Source organism: Bombina bombina, chromosome 9 (genome assembly GCF_027579735.1).
Source record: "Bombina bombina isolate aBomBom1 chromosome 9, aBomBom1.pri, whole genome shotgun sequence".
Taxonomy (NCBI): Eukaryota; Metazoa; Chordata; class Amphibia; order Anura; family Bombinatoridae; genus Bombina; species Bombina bombina.
Genome location: NC_069507.1, coordinates 30,718,861 through 30,738,392, shown reverse-complemented (window position 1 = coordinate 30,738,392; position 19,532 = coordinate 30,718,861). Strand labels below are relative to the sequence as shown.

The following is a 19,532-nucleotide window of genomic DNA, read 5'->3' as shown; positions in this document are numbered from 1 at the left end:
AGCTAGATTACGAGTTATGTGTGCTATAGGGAAATTAACGAACGCAACAAAAGTTGCTCTATTTCACCCCCTATAGCGCAGCCATTACAAGTTTTGAAACAGCCGGCTTGTGCGTGCGATATGGTTGCTTTGAGCTCCATACCGCACAAAATACAAGCTCTGTTTTGACGTGCTCATGCACGCTTGCCCCATAGACATCAATGGGGAGACCGTGTCAGAAAAAAAGTCTAACACCTGCGATTGTGGAAAGAAAAGCTCCGTAACACAGCCCCATTGATGTCTATGGGGAAAAAAAACTAACGTTTAAACCTAACACCCTAACATAAACCCTGAGTCTAAACACCCCTAATTTGCCCCCCACTGACATTGCCGGCACCTACATAATGTTATTAACCCCTAATCTGCCGTCCCTGATATCGCCACAACCTAAATAAAACTATTAACCCATAATCTACTGCTCCCGATATTGCTGCCACTATACTAAAGTTATTAAACCCCTATTCCCCTGCACCCCAACATCGCCCACACTATAATACATCTATTAACCCCTATTCCGCAGCTCCCCGACATTGCCGCAACTAAATAAAGCTATTAACCCCTAAACCTCTGGCCTCCCACATCACTACCACTAAATAAACCTATTAACCTCTAAACCGCCAGCCCCCCACATTGCAACAAACTAAATTAAACTATTAACCCCTAAACCTAACCCTAAGCCTAACGTAAGCCTAACCCTAAACCTAACCCTAACCCTAACACCCCCTAACTTTAACATAATTAAAATAGAGCTAAATTAAACTTACAATTATTAACTAAATAATTCCTATTTAAAACTAAATACTTACCTATAAAAAAAAACCTAAGCTAGCTACAATATAACTAATAGTTATATTGTAGCTAGCTTAGGTTTTATTTTTATTTCACAGGTAAGTTTGTATTTATTTTAACTAGGTAGACTAGTTAGTAAATAGTTATTTACTATTTACTAACTACGTAGTTAAAATAAATACAAACTTACCTGTGAAATAAAACCTAACCTGCGCTACACTAAAACCTAACATTATAAAAAATAGAAAGCCTACCATTACAAAAATAACAAACTAAATAATCCAAAACAATAAAAATTATTCCTATTCTAATACCCTTAAAAAAAACACCCCCAAATAAAAAAAAACTAATCTATAATAAACTACAAAGGGCCCTTAAAAGGACCTTTTGTAGGGCATTGCCCAAAAGTTAACAGCTCTTTTGCTACAAAACAAAACAAACACCCCTAACAGTTTACAAACCCCCACCCCCCAAACCCACAAAATAAAAATAAAGTAAAACCTAATCTATCCATTGACCTGAAAAGGACATTTGTATGGGCATTGCCCTTAAAAGGGCATTTAGCTCTTTTGCTGCCCAAGCCCTAATCTAAAAAAAAAAAAAAAAAAAAAAATACATTACACAAAATAACAAACAAATTATCAAAAATAATAAAAATTATTCCTATTCTAATATCCATTTAAAAAAAACACCCCAAAATAAAAACCTAATCTAGAATAAACTACCAATAGCCCTTAAAATGAATCATCCAATAGAATGCGAGCTGCTTAAATCTTATTGGCTGATTTGAACAGCCAATAGGATTTAAGCAGCTCTAATTCCTATTGGCTGATTCAAATTTTTCAGCCAGTAGGAATGCATGGGACACCATTTAAGATTTAGTGTATGGCGGCGACCGTATGAAGAGGATGCTCCGTGCCAGATGTCTTCAGGATTGACCAGCTCCGCGCTGCCGGGATCAAGATAGAAGATGCCGCCTGGTTGAAGATAGAAGAGGCCGCCTGTACGCAGACTTCTCGCCACCTGGATGAAGACTTCTCGCCGCCTGGATGAAGACTTCTTGCCGCCTGGATGAAGATTTCTCACCAGCTGGATGAAGATCGTTCAAGCGGGACTTCAAAAACTGTAAGTGGATTGTCGGGGGTTAGTGTTAGTTTTTTATGGGGGTTTTTGGGTGTTTTTTTTTAGATTAGGGTTTGGGCTATTCCTAAACAAGCTAAATGCCCTTCTAAGGGCAATGCCCATACAAATGTCCTTTTCAGGGCAATGGGTAGCTTAGGTTTTTGTTAGAGTTAGGTTTTTTTATAGGGCTATTAGATTAGGTGTAATTCTTTTTTATTTTTGATAATTTTGTTTGTTATTTTTTGTAATTTAGTCTTTTTTATTTTTTTGTAATTAGATACTCTGTAATTTTTAGAGTAGTGTTAGGATTTTTTTAATGTGTAATTTAGTTTATTTAACTGGTAGTTAGTTTAATTTTAGTTTAAACTTAGTTTTTTTAATTTGACAGGTAAGTTTTAATTTAATTTAAGATAGGGAAATTATAATTTTAATATAAAGTTAGGTGGTTGTTAGATTTAGGGGTTACTAGGTTCATTTTGTTTATTGCGATGTGGGGTGCTTTCCGTTTAGGGGCTAATAATTTACTTTAGTATATTTCGTTGTGGGGGGCTTGCGGTTTAGGGGTTAATAGGTTTATTATAGTGGCGGCGGTGTAGGGCTTAATAACTTTAGTACGGCGGGGGCCATGTGGGCGGACGGCAGATTATGGGTTAATAATATTTAAATAATGTTTGCTATGCGGGAGGGCGGCAGTTTTGGGGTTAATAACTTTATTATAGTGGTGACAATGTCGGGGAGCGGCGGAATAGGGGTTAATAATTATTTTTAGTGGTGGCGATGTCGGGAGCGGCAGATTAGGGGTTAATAAGTTTAATATAGTGTTTGTGATGCGGGAGGGCCTCTGTTTAGGGGTTAATAGGTAGTTTATGGGTGTTTGGTGTACTTTGTAACAGTTTAGTTATGAGTTTTATGTTACAGTTTTGTAGCGTAAAAAAAATAACTATTGCTTTTAGATGGTGTTACGGAACTTGTCGTTTTAGGCTGTAACGCAGGTTTTTTAGCCTCACCACAAAACTTGTAATAGCTGTGCTATAGAAGTCCCATGATAAACATTATTTTCACGAGTGCAGGGCTGACTTTGCATTACAGGCTAAAAGGCGTGCGGTACAGCTATACCGACAAGACTTGTAATGGCTGCGGTGCTATTTTAACGCTGAAATTACCATGAACGCACAACTCATAATCTAGGTGTACATTAGTCAGTAGTGAAACATTATTTATTTATTCAAATGTATCATTAAAAAAATGTAGGAAGAATTATCTATCATATATTTTTATTTTCTATGATTAAAAAACAAAGTAAACTTTCCTATTTTCTTTCTTAGGCTTTGGTGGAGATCCGTGTATTAGACATAAATGACAATGATCCTGTGCTGCTTAACCTTCCCCTTAATATAACAATCAGTGAGAATACGCCAGTATCAACGTCCATCACTCGTATTCTCGCTAGTGATGCGGACACGGGGCGCAATGCTATCCTCACCTTTAACATAAGTGCTGGGAACATAGACAACACATTCTACATCAATGAAAATGTATGTTTTAAAGTGTTTGAGACACCCTAATATTATGAATGAAAGTGCAAGGGTAAAAAAAAACAATAAATGTAAATAAATATAAATTAAAACATCATTTTCTAATATCGAAGTATTTAAATTGTAAAATTCAGAAGAGGAGGGATGTGGGTGATCAGGGGCTGTCTCTGATTGTCTAGGTTGGAGTCAAGTTAATTAGCAGGGGTTTGGGTTCTACCAGATTTTTCTTAGAATCTTAGTAACAGCGGCACAAATGAGTGCAAGGAGAGAGAATAAGATATAAGGCCAAAATTATCACTATCCCATATTTTACTGAATGTTTGGAGGCATTTTGTGTCTGTTACTGGCTTCTAGAAACTCGCTTTTATTTAGTCTGTATGCTAAGTTTTCCTTTATAATTTAGTGATAATGCTTGTAACTGGCCCAAACACTGCAGGCTATATGAAAGAAAATTGTTATGGAAAAACAGTGTATATAGTTTAGTCTGTGTGCATAGACGGCAGATGATAATTTGTTAAAATAATGTAAATGTATGACAGATATAGTCACAAAAAATAGTTGTTGTTTTTTTTAAAATACTAACAAAATGTGACTTTTCAAAAAGGTTATTTACAGCCAATCACAGGCTGCATCAGCTGAATAATGTGTGGGAGGAGCTTCAGCAAATGACCCTTGCATGTAGCTCTGAAAGTTATTAGTGCATTGTATTTTTTACAATAAAAACATTAAAATATATCTGGTAAGGTTTAAAACATGCTCTTTTGACTGCAGATTAGACACATTGGTAGCTTTATCACTCTGAGGGCTGCAATACAATGTGTGATAAAGTGTTAAAACCCTGTAACACATCCAACAATAAAACATTTCACAGACAAAAGTAGCTTGAAGACAAAAATGTCTTCAAGCTAGATACTAATAAACACTGAGATCTAATATCAAGGTAAAAAAATATCCAAAATATTTACAGTTTTTGAAATGTTCAGGGCTGTATGTTGGCAGAACTACAGCTAAGAAAGATACACTCTAGAGCAATTCAAGACAAGTTTTGTACTTATTTTAAATTCCATTTTTTTTTTATTAATATTTTGTTTTCATCTAATCATTAGTCTGGCATCGTATATGTAAATCGCCAGCTGGACAGAGAGAAGATCTCAGAGTACAGACTTACTGTGACTGTGAAGGACAATCCTGAAAATGCTCGGAACTCTAGGCGGGTAATGTTAGAATCAAATCTTTTTATTTTGTTAAAGAAGGCACTTCTATAATATTGTTCTTGGTTTCATACAACTATTGTTCCTTTGCCTCCTTATAGGATTTTGACCTGCTGGTTGTGACCATTTCAGATGAAAATGACAATCGTCCTGTGTTTACTCAGGGGTCATATGAGGCTGAAGTCATGGAAAACTCTCCAGCAGGTAAGACACAGCTAAAAATTAAGTGAATTTTATTTTCACATAAGTAAATGAGATATGTTAGTGTGACAACATTACTGTGTTGTTTTAAGAGAGTCTTCTTTACTTCTTTGCAGATATTTATACATTTATTAAAAGTAATTAGACACTCATTGAAAGTATATAAAAATGGAATTCATACTGGTTAAAAACCGTCACATAAGTGAACAACATATCTCCCTAAAAAATGGAAAATGTTCTTCCAAAGTTTGATGACATATCAACATTTTTTTCATGCTTGAACAGATTTAAAAACAATGCTCTAGGACAGGAGCGTGAATAAAAGTGGTGCAAAGTGTTTATTAAAATCATATTAAAGACAGGAAAGAGGCAGAAGGTCAAATATGTTAAATTATACAAGGAAAAAATAGGAAATTAACAAAATTCAATGTAGAAGTACGTCTTTGTGTGAGACTGATTATCTATTATCAAATCTTGTTAACCAATATCACTACAGAACAAACAGAGGTACTGCGGAAGAGTATTATTGATTAAAAACCTACCTAGCAATGCACAGACATAGAAAATTATGACCTTGATTCTTTTAACTAGGGTTTCAAACTCTTTAAACCCAGGTATGTTTATCAGGTTGAGTTACTTAAATTAATATGAACTCTGCTTAAGCAGATGTAAACTGAATTTCTGTTCTGAAGAGTTCCACCATACTTGAGACACAAGAAAGTAAAACCATAAATCTTCTTCTTTAAATCACATTTAAAACAGCTACATCTGCATGCCAGAGAAAGTCAATTTGATATGTTTGTGCTGTGAAGCTGTAGCCATATATTTGGTTATATAGTAAAAAAAACAGTCTGTTTGCGATCCTTAAGTACCAATTTGACCATCTATTTTAGATAACCAATGACCTATTAATTTCAACCTGATGACAGGATACACCAACCTCTGTTCAGATTATGGGAACATAATTTGTGAAGTTTTGGAATTTGTCTTTATTTGATTCTGCTTTCAATGTCTTTTTAAAGATACAGCATCTTAATACACATTTGCCTTTTTATTTACACAATGTGCCTGAGAATTCTACATGCAGAATTTACAATGTTTCTAAATACTGACCCTGTTGTACACTGTACTGCAATGGCACTGACCATTCTGTTTATTCTTTCAGCAGGATTGTAAAACGACTAGAGTCTTCTTGATTCAGTCTGCTAGGGCTGCAACAGCCTCAGTCATCATTATAACATATCATCATGTTCTCTCATTCATTATTAATGTCTGTCACAGAACGTCATTGGAGTTTGTGGAGTTGGGCTGGTTGGTAAAAACGTATCAGTATAGCTATTGTAAAGATTCTGATTTTTGTATTTTATCTAGGAACCACTATCACAGTCCTCAATGGACCTATTTTAGCTTTAGATAATGACTTAGGACCTAATGCTGTGGTGTCATATCGCCTTTTGGGGACTCAGGCCGATCTGTTTACCATAATCAACACCACAGGTGAGAATTCAGTGTTAGTCGTGATCATGGAAGATAAAATATGCTGCCATGCTTGTATTAGTCAGTACTTTTTTACCCACACCACTGTGATTGTTATGTTGAGATGTTGGTTTTGTTCTCCTGCAGGTGTAGTGGTGGTGAGACCTGGAAAACTCATAGACAGAGAAGCTTTCTCTGTCCCAACACTGGATCTGACATTGGTGGCAGAAGACATTGGCAAGTTAAACAGTACAGCCAGACTAGCTTTAAGGATTTTAGATGCTAATGATAACAGACCTGTCTTCAGCACACCAAGTGTTGTGGTTCACCTCCGAGAAAACAGTCCCCCAGGTAATAAGTAATTAAGGGATATAGATAATTATATTTATTTTTTAGTGGTTCCAACGACAGAAGTTTAGTATGTGTTCATTTATGCCACGCCGTAACTGGACCATTGATATTAAAATAAAATACTTCCACCACATTGTTTAAAAAAGGAATTGGTTTAACTATTTTTCATGTAATCATAAAATAGATGCCCATTTGCTTATATATTGCACTAAATCGCTTCATAAATGAAAAAAAATCAGGATTTCCCCAAACACCTAGTAAGACAAAGGACTGTCTGATCCCCTTTTTTATTTAGAATAATGGACAAAGAACCTTATTATCAGGGTTTTCCTACCCATTTCAATTATACATATACATAATGAAAAATAAAAAAAGGTGAGAATTTAATTTTTGATAGTGCAACATGACACAAACAATTATTAAAATATCATATTTACAACTTTTTAAGAACATGACTATAAAATCCATTAGTCTGGGAAGTAGGAAAGTTTAAATATTGAACATTAAAGTTATGTTCTTCATACTTCTTAGTAAAATCATATTATGTGTCCATTAATTTGCCATTTTAACGAAGGTTGGATATTGCAATTTATTGAAGACAATGTTTTATATGTTGTTTTTACATCCTGCTCTCACTCACAACTGATAAGTAGAATTTTGTAACTACACCCAGTTAGCTTATGTTAATAAGTCTCACTAAACTATGAATGTGTCTTCCCACCAGGTTTTTCTGTTGTACAGGTAGTGGCAACAGATTTAGACAGTGGTCCAAATCAGCAGCTAACTTACCGTATTGAAAGTGGTGCCCAGGATAGGTTTCTTATTGATACCACTACTGGGATCATTAGAGTCGCCAATGTTACAGTGGACAGAGAGGAGAAAGATACCTACAGGCTGATGGTGGTAGCCTCAGACCATGGTACCACTCCGTTGTCAGGAAGCACCACTGTCAACATATTAATTGATGATGTTAATGACTGCCCTCCAGAGTTTGTCAACCCCATCCAAACTGTGAGTGTCTTTGAATCAGCAGAGATTGGCTTTGTTATTGCTGAGGTTACTGCCATTGACCGAGACTTAAACCCTCGCCTGGAGTACTATATCACTGAGATATTGGCCAGGGATGATACCAATTCCCTTGTACCTAACCAACAAGGAGCATTCCAAATTGATTTCAAAACAGGTTTGTTAAACTTAGATCTGTTGCCCATAACACCACCTTCTTTCTCCTGCTCTTTCCTTTATCTTGGATGGTCCTTTCTAACCATTTTACTTTCCTATTCTGTCATGATTATTTCTCCTTTGGTACTCTAGCACCTATATCCCTCTTCTGAATGCTCCCCTCAGTCTGGTTTTCTGCTGATTGACAGTTTCATGCTACTAACCAAATTACTCTTTTCTTTCCTTTTTTGGCTCACCTTCCTGAAGGTTTGATCTGTTTTCTCTGTAAAAGCTTCTTCTGTCTGATTCATACATTGTCTTCCTTCATCAACACCATGATATCTGTTCACTCTGCCACACTCATAGTCATTGATGGCTTATGGAGGCAAGCCTAGACATCTGAATGGGCAAGGCATGTCCATTTATTGGTTGTTGTAAAGCCTTTGCAGACTGAAAATGACAAAACAGGACCTACACTTTGTGGGGTGGGAAGAAAAAAGGTGTAAGAGATTCACATTACTGATGTCAAACATTTGAGATAGACTTATAGGCTGTAAGTCTTAGGTTATTAACAGATAAAGTTAAGTTCTAACCAAAATTATGTTGGTAATTCCATGCAGATAAAGTGGAAGTTAAAAAAAGAAATAGTGTCAAATCACACTCCTGACTTCTTAAAATAATTTGAGAAAATACAAAGAATTTCATGGACAACATGATAAAGTGTTTTGATTTCCCTAACTCAAACAATCGTGCAGATTAGATAGTTACCCAAAGGCAGGACAAAAGTTAAGTTTATTGAACAGTGTCATGCTTGGTTGAATAGGGACATGAAATGTAAATTAACAGAATGCATTAGGTTTTAAGGAGGAAAATGAATAGATGCTCATTTTTGTTAATATTCTTCTGTTACTTAGGTGCCGTCATGGTGAAGTCCACCTTAAACAGAGAGCTTGTAGCCACATATGACTTGTCAATCTCTGTGTATGACAATGCTAGTGAGGTTGTGGACCGGTCAGTTAGTGTTCCTAATGGTAAGTCATTAGGATAATGTCATTAAATAATAGAACATTGGTGAGGATGTTTTATTTAACTGAGTGCAATTAGCAGCTTGTTGTCCAAATATATCTTCACATCTATCTGAATTCATTGTTTTCAATCTAATAATCATTTTTGATGCTGAAAATATCTTATAAAATTATCCTTAAAGTATAATTAAAAGATTTCATGCAGTATTAAAGACATTCAAAAATGCAAATGCTTAGCAGTAGGACAATGCAAACAAATATATATATCACTGTGTACTGCATAAAGACAATAATTTGGTTCTTAATGTATTGACCAACCAGTATTTTGCGTAGGAGGTATAGAGTGTTAAACCACCTCGTAAATTTGCAGCAATATATATATATATATATAGGGTTCATTACACAAATTAATCAAATACAGGTTAGTGTGACGGGTACAATAAAACAATGTTTTCATTATTTTTTACAGCAAAATTAACTGTGAATATTCTAGATGTAAATGATAACACACCACGATTTCGCCCTTTTGGAGTCACTGTATTTACGGAGAGAATTGTGGAAGGTGCAACTCCTGGGACAACCTTAATTTCAGTATCTGCTGTTGATCCAGATAAAGGTCCCAACGGTCAGATAACCTACTCGCTACATAATCTGATACCAGTAGGTTATCTGCAACTAGAAGATAACACAGCAGGTGAGTTTGGCATTTTGTGGTCTGACCATAAAAGTGTCATTATGTGTAATAATAACTGGAATTACAAGTTATATCCAGTAATTATATTATTTCCTATTTTGTATTTGTGTTGTCTGATAATTACAGTAAATACATAATAGACATAATGGTGTATTCAAATCAAAGATTAGCCTTAGAATAATATAAAGAGTTATTTTTACAATTTCATTAGTTTTAATATTAACAATTTAATTGTAAAGGTTTAGTTTCTATAAAGTACTCTAGATTCTATAACGTAATGGGTCCTACCATGTTTAAACTAGTTTTCTATTTATTTCTGTCTTCATTATGTTAGCAAAAATGCATTGCTTTGCAGTTTGTTATCTAATAACAAAGTCTACAGGGTGTTCTGAGACTTAAGAAATAATTTAAATGCCAAGAAAATGGCACAAAATAAATAATGATATAATTAAACAATCATAGTATAATCTTAAATTGCTTACTGTCCTGTTACCATACTTATGCCTCTTACTTTAAAGGGACATATTTAATTAAACATACAATTTTTAGTTATATATTGTGGGCTTTTTTAAGGGGCATAGACTGCAAGAAAAAGAAAACTGCAATTTAAATTGAGCATATATATGTATGCAGTTTGTTTTGAATGTAGTGTTTGATTTGACGATAAATACTTTGCATACAAGAAAGAATGTAACGGCCTTTTAAGCTTGAAAACAATTTTATGAAAGGGAGGGACATGAAACACAAACTTTTTCTTTCTTGATTCAGATAGAACATACAATTTTAAACTTCTTTCCAATTTACTTCTATTATCAAATTAGCTTCATTATCTTAGTATCCTTTATTGAAGGAGCAGCAATACATTACTGGGAGCTAGCTGAACAAATCAGATAAGCCAATAACAGGATATGTGCAGCCACCATTCAGCAGCCAGCTCCCAGTAGCGCATTGCTGCTTAGAAAATAGAACTAAAATGGCAACTTATTTAAAATGATTTGTTCTGTCTGAATCATTAAAAAAAACGTTTAGGCTTCATATTAAGCATAATGTAGAGGCCAAACCGAGCTGTAGGAAGTTATTAGACCGTTCTGTTCAAATCCTTAGTCATCCCCTGTACAGATAGCAGACAAGACAAGCGCTTTGTTTATTTTTCCACCTTTTACTGCAGGGAAGATTATCGCAAACCGCACTGTTGACTATGAACAGGTTCAGTGGCTAAATGTTACCGTCCGAGCATCAGATAACGGCGTTCCACCGCGATCAGCAGAGATTCCAGTCTACCTTCAGATTGTAGATATCAACGACAATAATCCCATCTTCAGCCAGCCCTCATATCAGGTGAGAACCGCAGAGTCAGGGTCATTTGTAGTCACCAGCAAAAGGGCTTCCTTAAAGGGACATGAAATCCAGAGATGTTCTTCTGTGATTCAGACAGAACATACAATTTAAAAAAGTTTCCAATTTACTTCTATTATCATATTTTCTTCATTCCCATGGTATCTTTTGTTGAAGTGATACTTCGGTAAGTGTCCGGAGCATAATATGGCAGGAAACAGTTCTATAGTACTTTTGCAAATGGATAAGATTCTTGCAAAACTGCTGCCATATAGTGCTCCAAACACGTGCACATCCCTGCTTTTCAACAAAAGATACAAAGTGAATCAAGAACATTTGAAAGTTGTAAAATCACATGATCTATCTGAATCATGAAAGAAAAATTTTGCGTTTCATGTCCTTTTAACATTTAGATACTGAACCACATCAGCTTTCCATGTAACTCCTAATAGCTTCTAATGACCGCTTGTTTGATTTATGTCAGTAATGATGTTGCACATGCGTGTCCTCAATAACATATTGCACATGCGTGTCCTCAATAACATATTGCACATGCGTGTCCTCAATAACATATTGCACATGTGTCATCAATAACATATTGCACATGTGTGTCATCAATAACATATTGCACATGCGTGTCCTCAATAACATATTGCACATGTGTATCATCAATAACATATTGCACATGTGTGTCATCAATAACATATTGCACATGTGTGTCATCAATAACATATTGCACATGTGTCATCAATAACATATTGCACATGTGTGTCATCAATAACATATTGCACTTGCGTGTCCTCAATAACATATTGCACATGTGTCATCAATAACATATTTTTGCACATGCGTATCCTCAATAACATATTGCACATGTGTCATCAATAACATATTGCACTTGCATGTCCTCAATAACATATTGCACATGTGTCATCAATAACATATTGCACATGTGTCATCAATAACATATTGCACATGTGTCATCAATAACATATTGCACATGCGTGTCCTCAATAACATATTGCACATGTGTGTCCTCAATAACATATTGCACATGTGTCATCAATAACATATTGCACATGTGTGTCCTCAATAACATATTGCACATGTGTCATCAATAACATATTGCACATGTGTCATCAATAACATATTGCACATGTGTGTCCTCAATAACATATTGCACATGCGTGTTATCAATAACATATTGCACATGCGTGTTATCAATAACATATTGCACATGCGTGTCCTCAATAACATATTGCACATGTGTGTCCTCAATAACATATTGCATATGCGTGTTATCAATAACATATTGCACATGCGTGTCATCAATAACATATTGCACTTGCGTGTCATCAATAGCATATTACACATGTGTGTCCTCAATAACATATTGCACTTGTGTGTCATCAATAGCATATTGCACATGTGTCATCAATAACATATTGCACATGTGTCATCAATAACATATTGCACATGCGTGTCCTCAATAAAATATTGCACATGCGTGTTATCAATAACATATTGCACATGCGTGTTATCAATAACATATTGCACATGCGTGTCCTCAATAACATATTGCACATGCGTGTCCTCAATAACATATTGCACATGCGTGTTATCAATAACATATTGCACATGCGTGTTATCAATAACATATTGCACATGTGTGTTATCAATAACATATTGCACATGTGTGTCATCAATAACATATTGCACTTGCGTGTCATCAATAACATATTACACATGTGTGTCCTCAATAACATATTGCACTTGCGTGTCATCAATAGCATATTGCACATGTGTGTCCTCAACAGCATATTGCACATGTGTGTCATCAATAGCATATTGCACATGTGTGCCATCAATAGCATATTGCGCATGTGTGTCCTCAATAGCATATTGCACATGTGTGTCATCAATAGCATATTGCACATGCGTTTCATCAATAACATATTGCACATGCGTTTCATCAATAACATATTGCATATGAGTGTCCTCAATAGCATATTGCACATGTGTGTCATCAATAGCATATTGCACATGTGTGTCATCAATAGCATATTGCACATGTGTGTCATCAATAGCATATTGCGCATGTGTGTCCTCAATAGCATATTGCACATGTGTGTCATCAATAGCATATTGCACATGCGTTTCATCAATAACATATTGCATATGAGTGTCCTGAATAACATATTGCACATGTGTGTCCTCAATAGCATATTGCACATGTGTGTCATCAATAGCATTTTGCACATGTGTGTCATCAATAGCATATTGCACATGTGTGTCCTCAATAGCATATTGCATATGTGTGTCATCAATAGCATATTGCACTTGTGTGTCATCAATAGCATATTGCACATGTGTGTCCTCAATAGCATATTGCACATGTGTGTCATCAATAGCATATTGCACATGTGTGTCATCAATAGCATATTGCACATGCGTGTCATCAATAACATATTGCATATGAGTGTCCTCAATAACATATTGCACATGCTTGTCCTCAATAACATATTGCATATGAGTGTTTTCAATAGCATATTGCATATGCGTGTCATCAATAACATATTGCACATGTGTGTCATCAATAACATATTGCACATGCATGTCATCAATAACATGTTGCACGTGCCTATCCTCAATAACATATTGCACGTGTGTCCTCAATAACATATTGCCCATGCATGTCATCAATATCATATTGCACATGTGTGTCATTAATAACATATTGCACGTGTATCCTCAATAACATATTGCACATGCGTTTCATCAATAACATATTGGATATGAGTGTCCTCAATAACATATTGTACATGCTTGTCTTCAATTACATATTGCATATGAGTGATTTCAATAGCATATTGCACATGCTTGTCATCAATAACATATTGCACATGCGTGTCATCAATAACATATTGCACATGTGTGTCATCAATAACATATTGCACATGCATGTCATCAATAACATATTGCACATGTGTCATCAATAGCATATTGCACATGTGTGTCATCAATAACATATTGCACATGTGTGTCATCAATAACATATTGCACATGTATGTCATCAATAGCATATTGCACATGTGTGTCATCAATAACACATTGCACATGTGTGTCATCAATAGCATATTGCACGTGTGTGTCATCAATAATAGATTGCACATGCTTGTCATCAATAACATATTGCACATGTGTGTCATCAATAACATATTGCACATGTGTGTCATCAATAACATATTGCACATGTGTGTCATCAATAACAGATTGCACATGCTTGCCATTAATAACATATTGCACATGTGTGTCATCAATAACATATTGCACATGTGTGTAATCAATAACATATTGCACATGCTTGTCATCAATAACATATTGCACATGTGTGTCATCAATAACATATTGCACATGTGTTTCATCAATAGCATATTGCACGTGTGTGTCATCAAAAACAGATTGCACATGCTTGTCATCAATAACATATTGCACATGTGTGTCATCAATAACATATTGCACATGTGTGTCATCAATAGCATATTGCACGTGTGTGTCATCAATAACTGATTGCACATGCTTGTCATTAATAACATATTGCACATGCATGTCATCAATAACATATTGTACATGTGTGTCATCAATAACATTGCACATGTGTGTCATCAATAGGATATTGCACATGTGTGTCATCAATAGCATATTGCACATGTGTGTCATCAATAACATATTGCACATGCATGTCATCAATAACATATTGCACATGTGTTTCATCAATAGCATATTGCGCATGTGTGTCATCAATAGCATATTGCACATGCTTGTCATCAATAACATATTGCACATGTGTTTCATCAATAACATATTGCACATGTGTGTCATCAATAACATATTGCACATGTGTGTCATCAATAGCATATTGCACATGTGTGTCATCAATAACATATTGCACATGTGTGTAATCAATAACATATTGCACATGTGTGTCATCAATAGCATATTGCACATGTGCGTCATCAATAGCATATTGCACATGTGTGTCATCAATAGCATATTGCACATGTGTGTCATCAATAACATATTGCACATGCATGTCATCAATAACATATTGCACATGTGTGTCATCAATAGCATATTGCACATGCTTGTCATCAATAACATATTGCACATGTGTTTCATCAATAACATATTGCACATGTGTTTCATCAATAACATATTGCACATGTGTCATCAATAGCATATTTCAAATGTGTGTCATCAATAACATATTGCACATGTGTTTCATCAATAACATATTGCACATGTGTGTCATCAATAACATATTGCACATGTGTGTCATCAATAACATATTGCACATGTGTGTCATCAATAGCATATTGCACATGCTTGTCATCAATAACATATTGCACATGTGTGTCATCAATAACATATTGCACATGTGTGTCATCAATAACATATTGCACATGTGTGTCATCAATAACATATTGCACATGTGTGTCATCAATAGCATATTGCACACTCTTGTCATCAATAACATATTGCACATGTGTGTCATCAATAACATATTGCACATGTGTGTCATCAATAGCATATTGCCCATGCATGTCATCAATAACATATTGCACATGTGTGTCATCAATAGCATATTGCCCATGCATGTCATCAATAACATATTGCACATGTGTGTCATCAATAACATATTGCACATGTGTGTCATCAAGAGCATATTGCACATGTGTGTCATCAATAACATATTGCACATGTGTGTCATCAATAACATATTGCACATGCTTGTCATCAATAACATATTGCACATGCTTGTCATCAATAACATATTGCACATGTGTGTCATCAATAGCATATTGCCCATGCATGTCATCAATAACATATTGCACATGTGTGTCATCAATAACATATTGCACATGCTTGTCATCAATAACATATTGCACATGTGTGTCATCAATAACATATTGCACATGTGTGTCATCAATAACATATTGCCCATGCATGTCATCAATAACATATTGCACATGTGTGTCATCAATAACATATTGCACATGTGTGTCATCAATAACATATTGCACATGTGTGTCATCAATAGCATATTGCCCATGCATGTCATCAATAACATATTGCCCATGCATGTCATCAATAACATATTGCACATGCTTGTCATCAATAACATATTGCACATGTGTGTCATCAATAACATATTGCACATGCTTGTCATCAATAACATATTGCCCATGCATGTCATCAATAACATATTGCACATGTGTGTCATCAATAACATATTGCACATGTGTGTCATCAATAGCATATTGCACATGCGTGTCATCAATAGCATATTGCACATGCATGTCATCAATAACATATTGCACATGTCCTTTACCTTTGATTCATCTCATGCTGCTAGGATACTGTTTATGGGATACCACTTTTTGCTTATTTTACCTCTTTACTATTTCATGTCTGATATTTATTTACGGTGCTTATGTTTTTTACAGAAACCGGTTTTTGAGGACATCCAGCTGGGCTCCACTGTTTTGCAGATTAAAGCCACAGACGCAGACTCCGGTCGGTTTGCCCTGATACAGTACAGCCTTGTAGACGGAGAGGGCAAGTTTGGGATCAATCCTACTACGGTACAGAACTGACATTACTTGAGAGTATTTTGGCCGTGAACATAAAATGCCAGTGATTTTCTTTTAAAACGCTTTCAGCTTGCTCCATCATGTCAACCATTTATGTTTGCTGTAGTAAAAGACCAACCTGTGCTCCATTATCCATATTTAAATGGACAGTGAAGTCAAAACTAATCTTTCATGATTCAGGCAGAGGGGCCTATTTATTATTGTGCGGGCGGACATGATCAGACATTGCGGCTCATATCCACTGCACATCGATAAATGCCAACAGCATTCTGTGGTGAACTGGTGAACTGCTGGTGCAAAGCCGCCCCCTGCAGATTCGCGGCCAATCGGGGGTGTCAGTCAACCCGATCGTATTCAATCGGGTTGATTTCTGTCTGCGGCCTCAGAGCATATGGACAGGTTATGGGGCAGCGGTCTTTAGCACGCTGCTTCATAACTTCTGTTTCTGGCGAGCCTTCATGGGGGATCAAGCTCCATACGGAGCTTGATAAATATGTCCCAGAGAATATGTTTAAACAACTTTCAATTCAATTTATTTCTGTTATCACATTTGCTTTGTTCTCCTGGTATCCTTTTTTGAAAAGTAGGCTCGGGAGCAGTAACGCACTACTGGGAGCTAGTTGGACTCTGGTGAGCCAATGACACAAGGCATATGTGTGCAGCGTTACTGCTCCTGAGTCTACCTAGGTATGCTCTTCAACAAAGAAAAAACAATGTGTGTGTGGGATTAACGTTGTGTATTTGTGTATGTCATTAATGTGTCTGTGTCATTAACAATGTGTGTGTGTCATTAACAATGTGTGTGTGTCATTAACAATGTGTGTGTGTCATTAATGTTGTGTGTGTGTGATTAACGTTGTGTGTGTGGGATTAATGTTGTGTGTTTGTGTATGTCAGTAACGTGTGTGTGGGATTAATGTTGTGTGCTTGTGTATGTCATTAACGTTGTGTGTGTGATTAATGTTATGTGTTTGTGTGTGTCATTAACATTGTGTGTGTGTGATTAACGTTGTGTGTTTGTGTATGTCATTAACGTGTGTATGTCATTAACGTGTGTATGTCATTAACAATGTGTGTGTGTCATTAATGTTGTGTGTGTGTGATTAACGTTGTGTGTGTGGGATTAATGTTGTGTGTTTGTGTATGTCAGTAACGTGTGTGTGGGATTAATATTGTGTGTGTCATTAATGTTGAGTGTGTGTGATTAACGTTGTGTGTATGTCATTAACAATGTGTGTGTGGGATTAATGTTGTGTGCTTGTGTATGTCATTAACGTTGTGTGTGTGATTAATGTTATGTGTTTGTGTGTGTCATTAACATTGTGTGTGTGTGATTAACGTTGTGTGTTTATGTGTGTCATTAACGTTGAGTGTGTGTCATTAATGTTGTGTGTTTGTGTGTCATTACAGTTGTATGTGTGTGATTAACGTTGTGTGTTTGTGTGTATCATTAATGTTATGTGTGTATGATTAACGTTGTGTGTATGTCATGAATGTTGTGTGTTTGTGTGTGTCATTTAATTTATGTGTGTGTGGTTAATGTTGTGTGTGTTTCCCAGTCCCCTAAGGAGTCAGTGATGTGTGCCAACAGCAATGATAAACCCCTTTTCACTCACGCTTAACTGTAAAGGGGCTACTCGTAATATTGCCCAAAATGATTCGTTATGAAAATTAAACCATTTCGCAATGCTTTTTTATTATTTATTTTTTCTGCTTTTCCTGTAATATAACTCAGACAGTCGTTGTGTTTCCACTCCCACCAGAGAGGTTTGATTGCAGTCTGTTAAATGCAAATCCCCAGCACTCCTACATACTTAGCAGTGATTGGTTGGTATGTATAGGAGCTTGTTTATATCTGCCCTGACAGTCCTTAGACAACATTCAACTTGGCTTTCAAGGGAGAGAGAGATTTAAAAAAAAGGTTACACAAGAATATATACTGCAAAGAGTTTGAAACCATTTCTTTAAAAAAAAAAAAAGTATTAATGAAAACTTTATACCGTTTGCTTTTTCTTATGGAAGAATATAAGCAGCAATGAAAGAAGAAATGGGCATTGACTATATTTAAAATATATATTTGACATTGTTATTTTCCCACCACATAATTTAGAACTTGTACTCAATAAGATTAATTGAATGACCAATCTGTAGGCTAACTATTGAGTTCTGTATTTACAGAGGGTAACTAGCATTAAAGACAGAAGTGTGTTCAACATGTAATTGTGCAGCTTTTCCAACGGGCTCTGGGTATATAAATTGTTCCTCAGCAGGGAGACTAAATTATTCTGTATGATTTTTGGAACAAGCTATTCAACTGTAGAAGTCCATTAGAGACATACACATTGGTTTATGACAAATATGTTGCGTAGATAACTGCTTCTTATGTGACAGTTTCTAATGGCAACATTGTAACAAGACATAACTATTAGGGTTTGTGCCACAAGTGCTTCTGTAAAGCAAGTCACCAATGTTCATTCCTCTGTAGCAAATCAAAGTCACTCAAGGCTTCTAAGTCATTTCACTTTTGTTCCCTTTATTTGAAATACAGCAGTAGCTCTGTTTCATTTCATTAAATAAAGTAATACAATTTCCAATAGGTTCCTCTGGAGCTACAGTCTACAAGGGCTCTGTATAGTAAAAATTGTCATTGCTTTAGCTGGAAGCCTTTTTATCAGTAAGTTTTTATCCACATCTGAAGAAAAAGTACAAACATAATAATTTAGATAAATTGTGTGATAATGACAGCGCATTAGCTGCTTAAGATACAGTTCAGAATCAACTTTAGCTCCTTTTCATGTGACATTCCAATCCATTAGGAGCATGGCAGTTTAAATTAGTTAAAGGGACAGTCTAGTCAAAATTAAACTTTCATGATTCAGAGAGGTCATGTAATTTTAAACAACTTTTCCAATTTAAAAAATTGGGTTTCATGTCCCTTT

The 19,532-nt window shown here is 35.6% G+C and overlaps 1 protein-coding gene across 1 annotated transcript in view; it reads left to right on the top strand.

The window, feature by feature from the left end:
- CDH23 (cadherin related 23) overlaps positions 1-19,532 on the top strand; it is a 1,210,211-nt gene that overhangs the window by 1,092,770 nt on the left and 97,909 nt on the right. The window contains exons 41-50 of the mRNA XM_053692025.1: positions 3,276-3,485; positions 4,592-4,699; positions 4,798-4,900; positions 6,269-6,394; positions 6,521-6,724; positions 7,449-7,907; positions 8,800-8,916; positions 9,380-9,604; positions 10,773-10,942; positions 16,447-16,584. Of these exons, the coding sequence (XP_053548000.1) occupies positions 3,276-3,485; positions 4,592-4,699; positions 4,798-4,900; positions 6,269-6,394; positions 6,521-6,724; positions 7,449-7,907; positions 8,800-8,916; positions 9,380-9,604; positions 10,773-10,942; positions 16,447-16,584 (1,860 nt within the window). The remainder of the gene's footprint in view (positions 1-3,275; positions 3,486-4,591; positions 4,700-4,797; positions 4,901-6,268; positions 6,395-6,520; positions 6,725-7,448; positions 7,908-8,799; positions 8,917-9,379; positions 9,605-10,772; positions 10,943-16,446; positions 16,585-19,532) is intronic.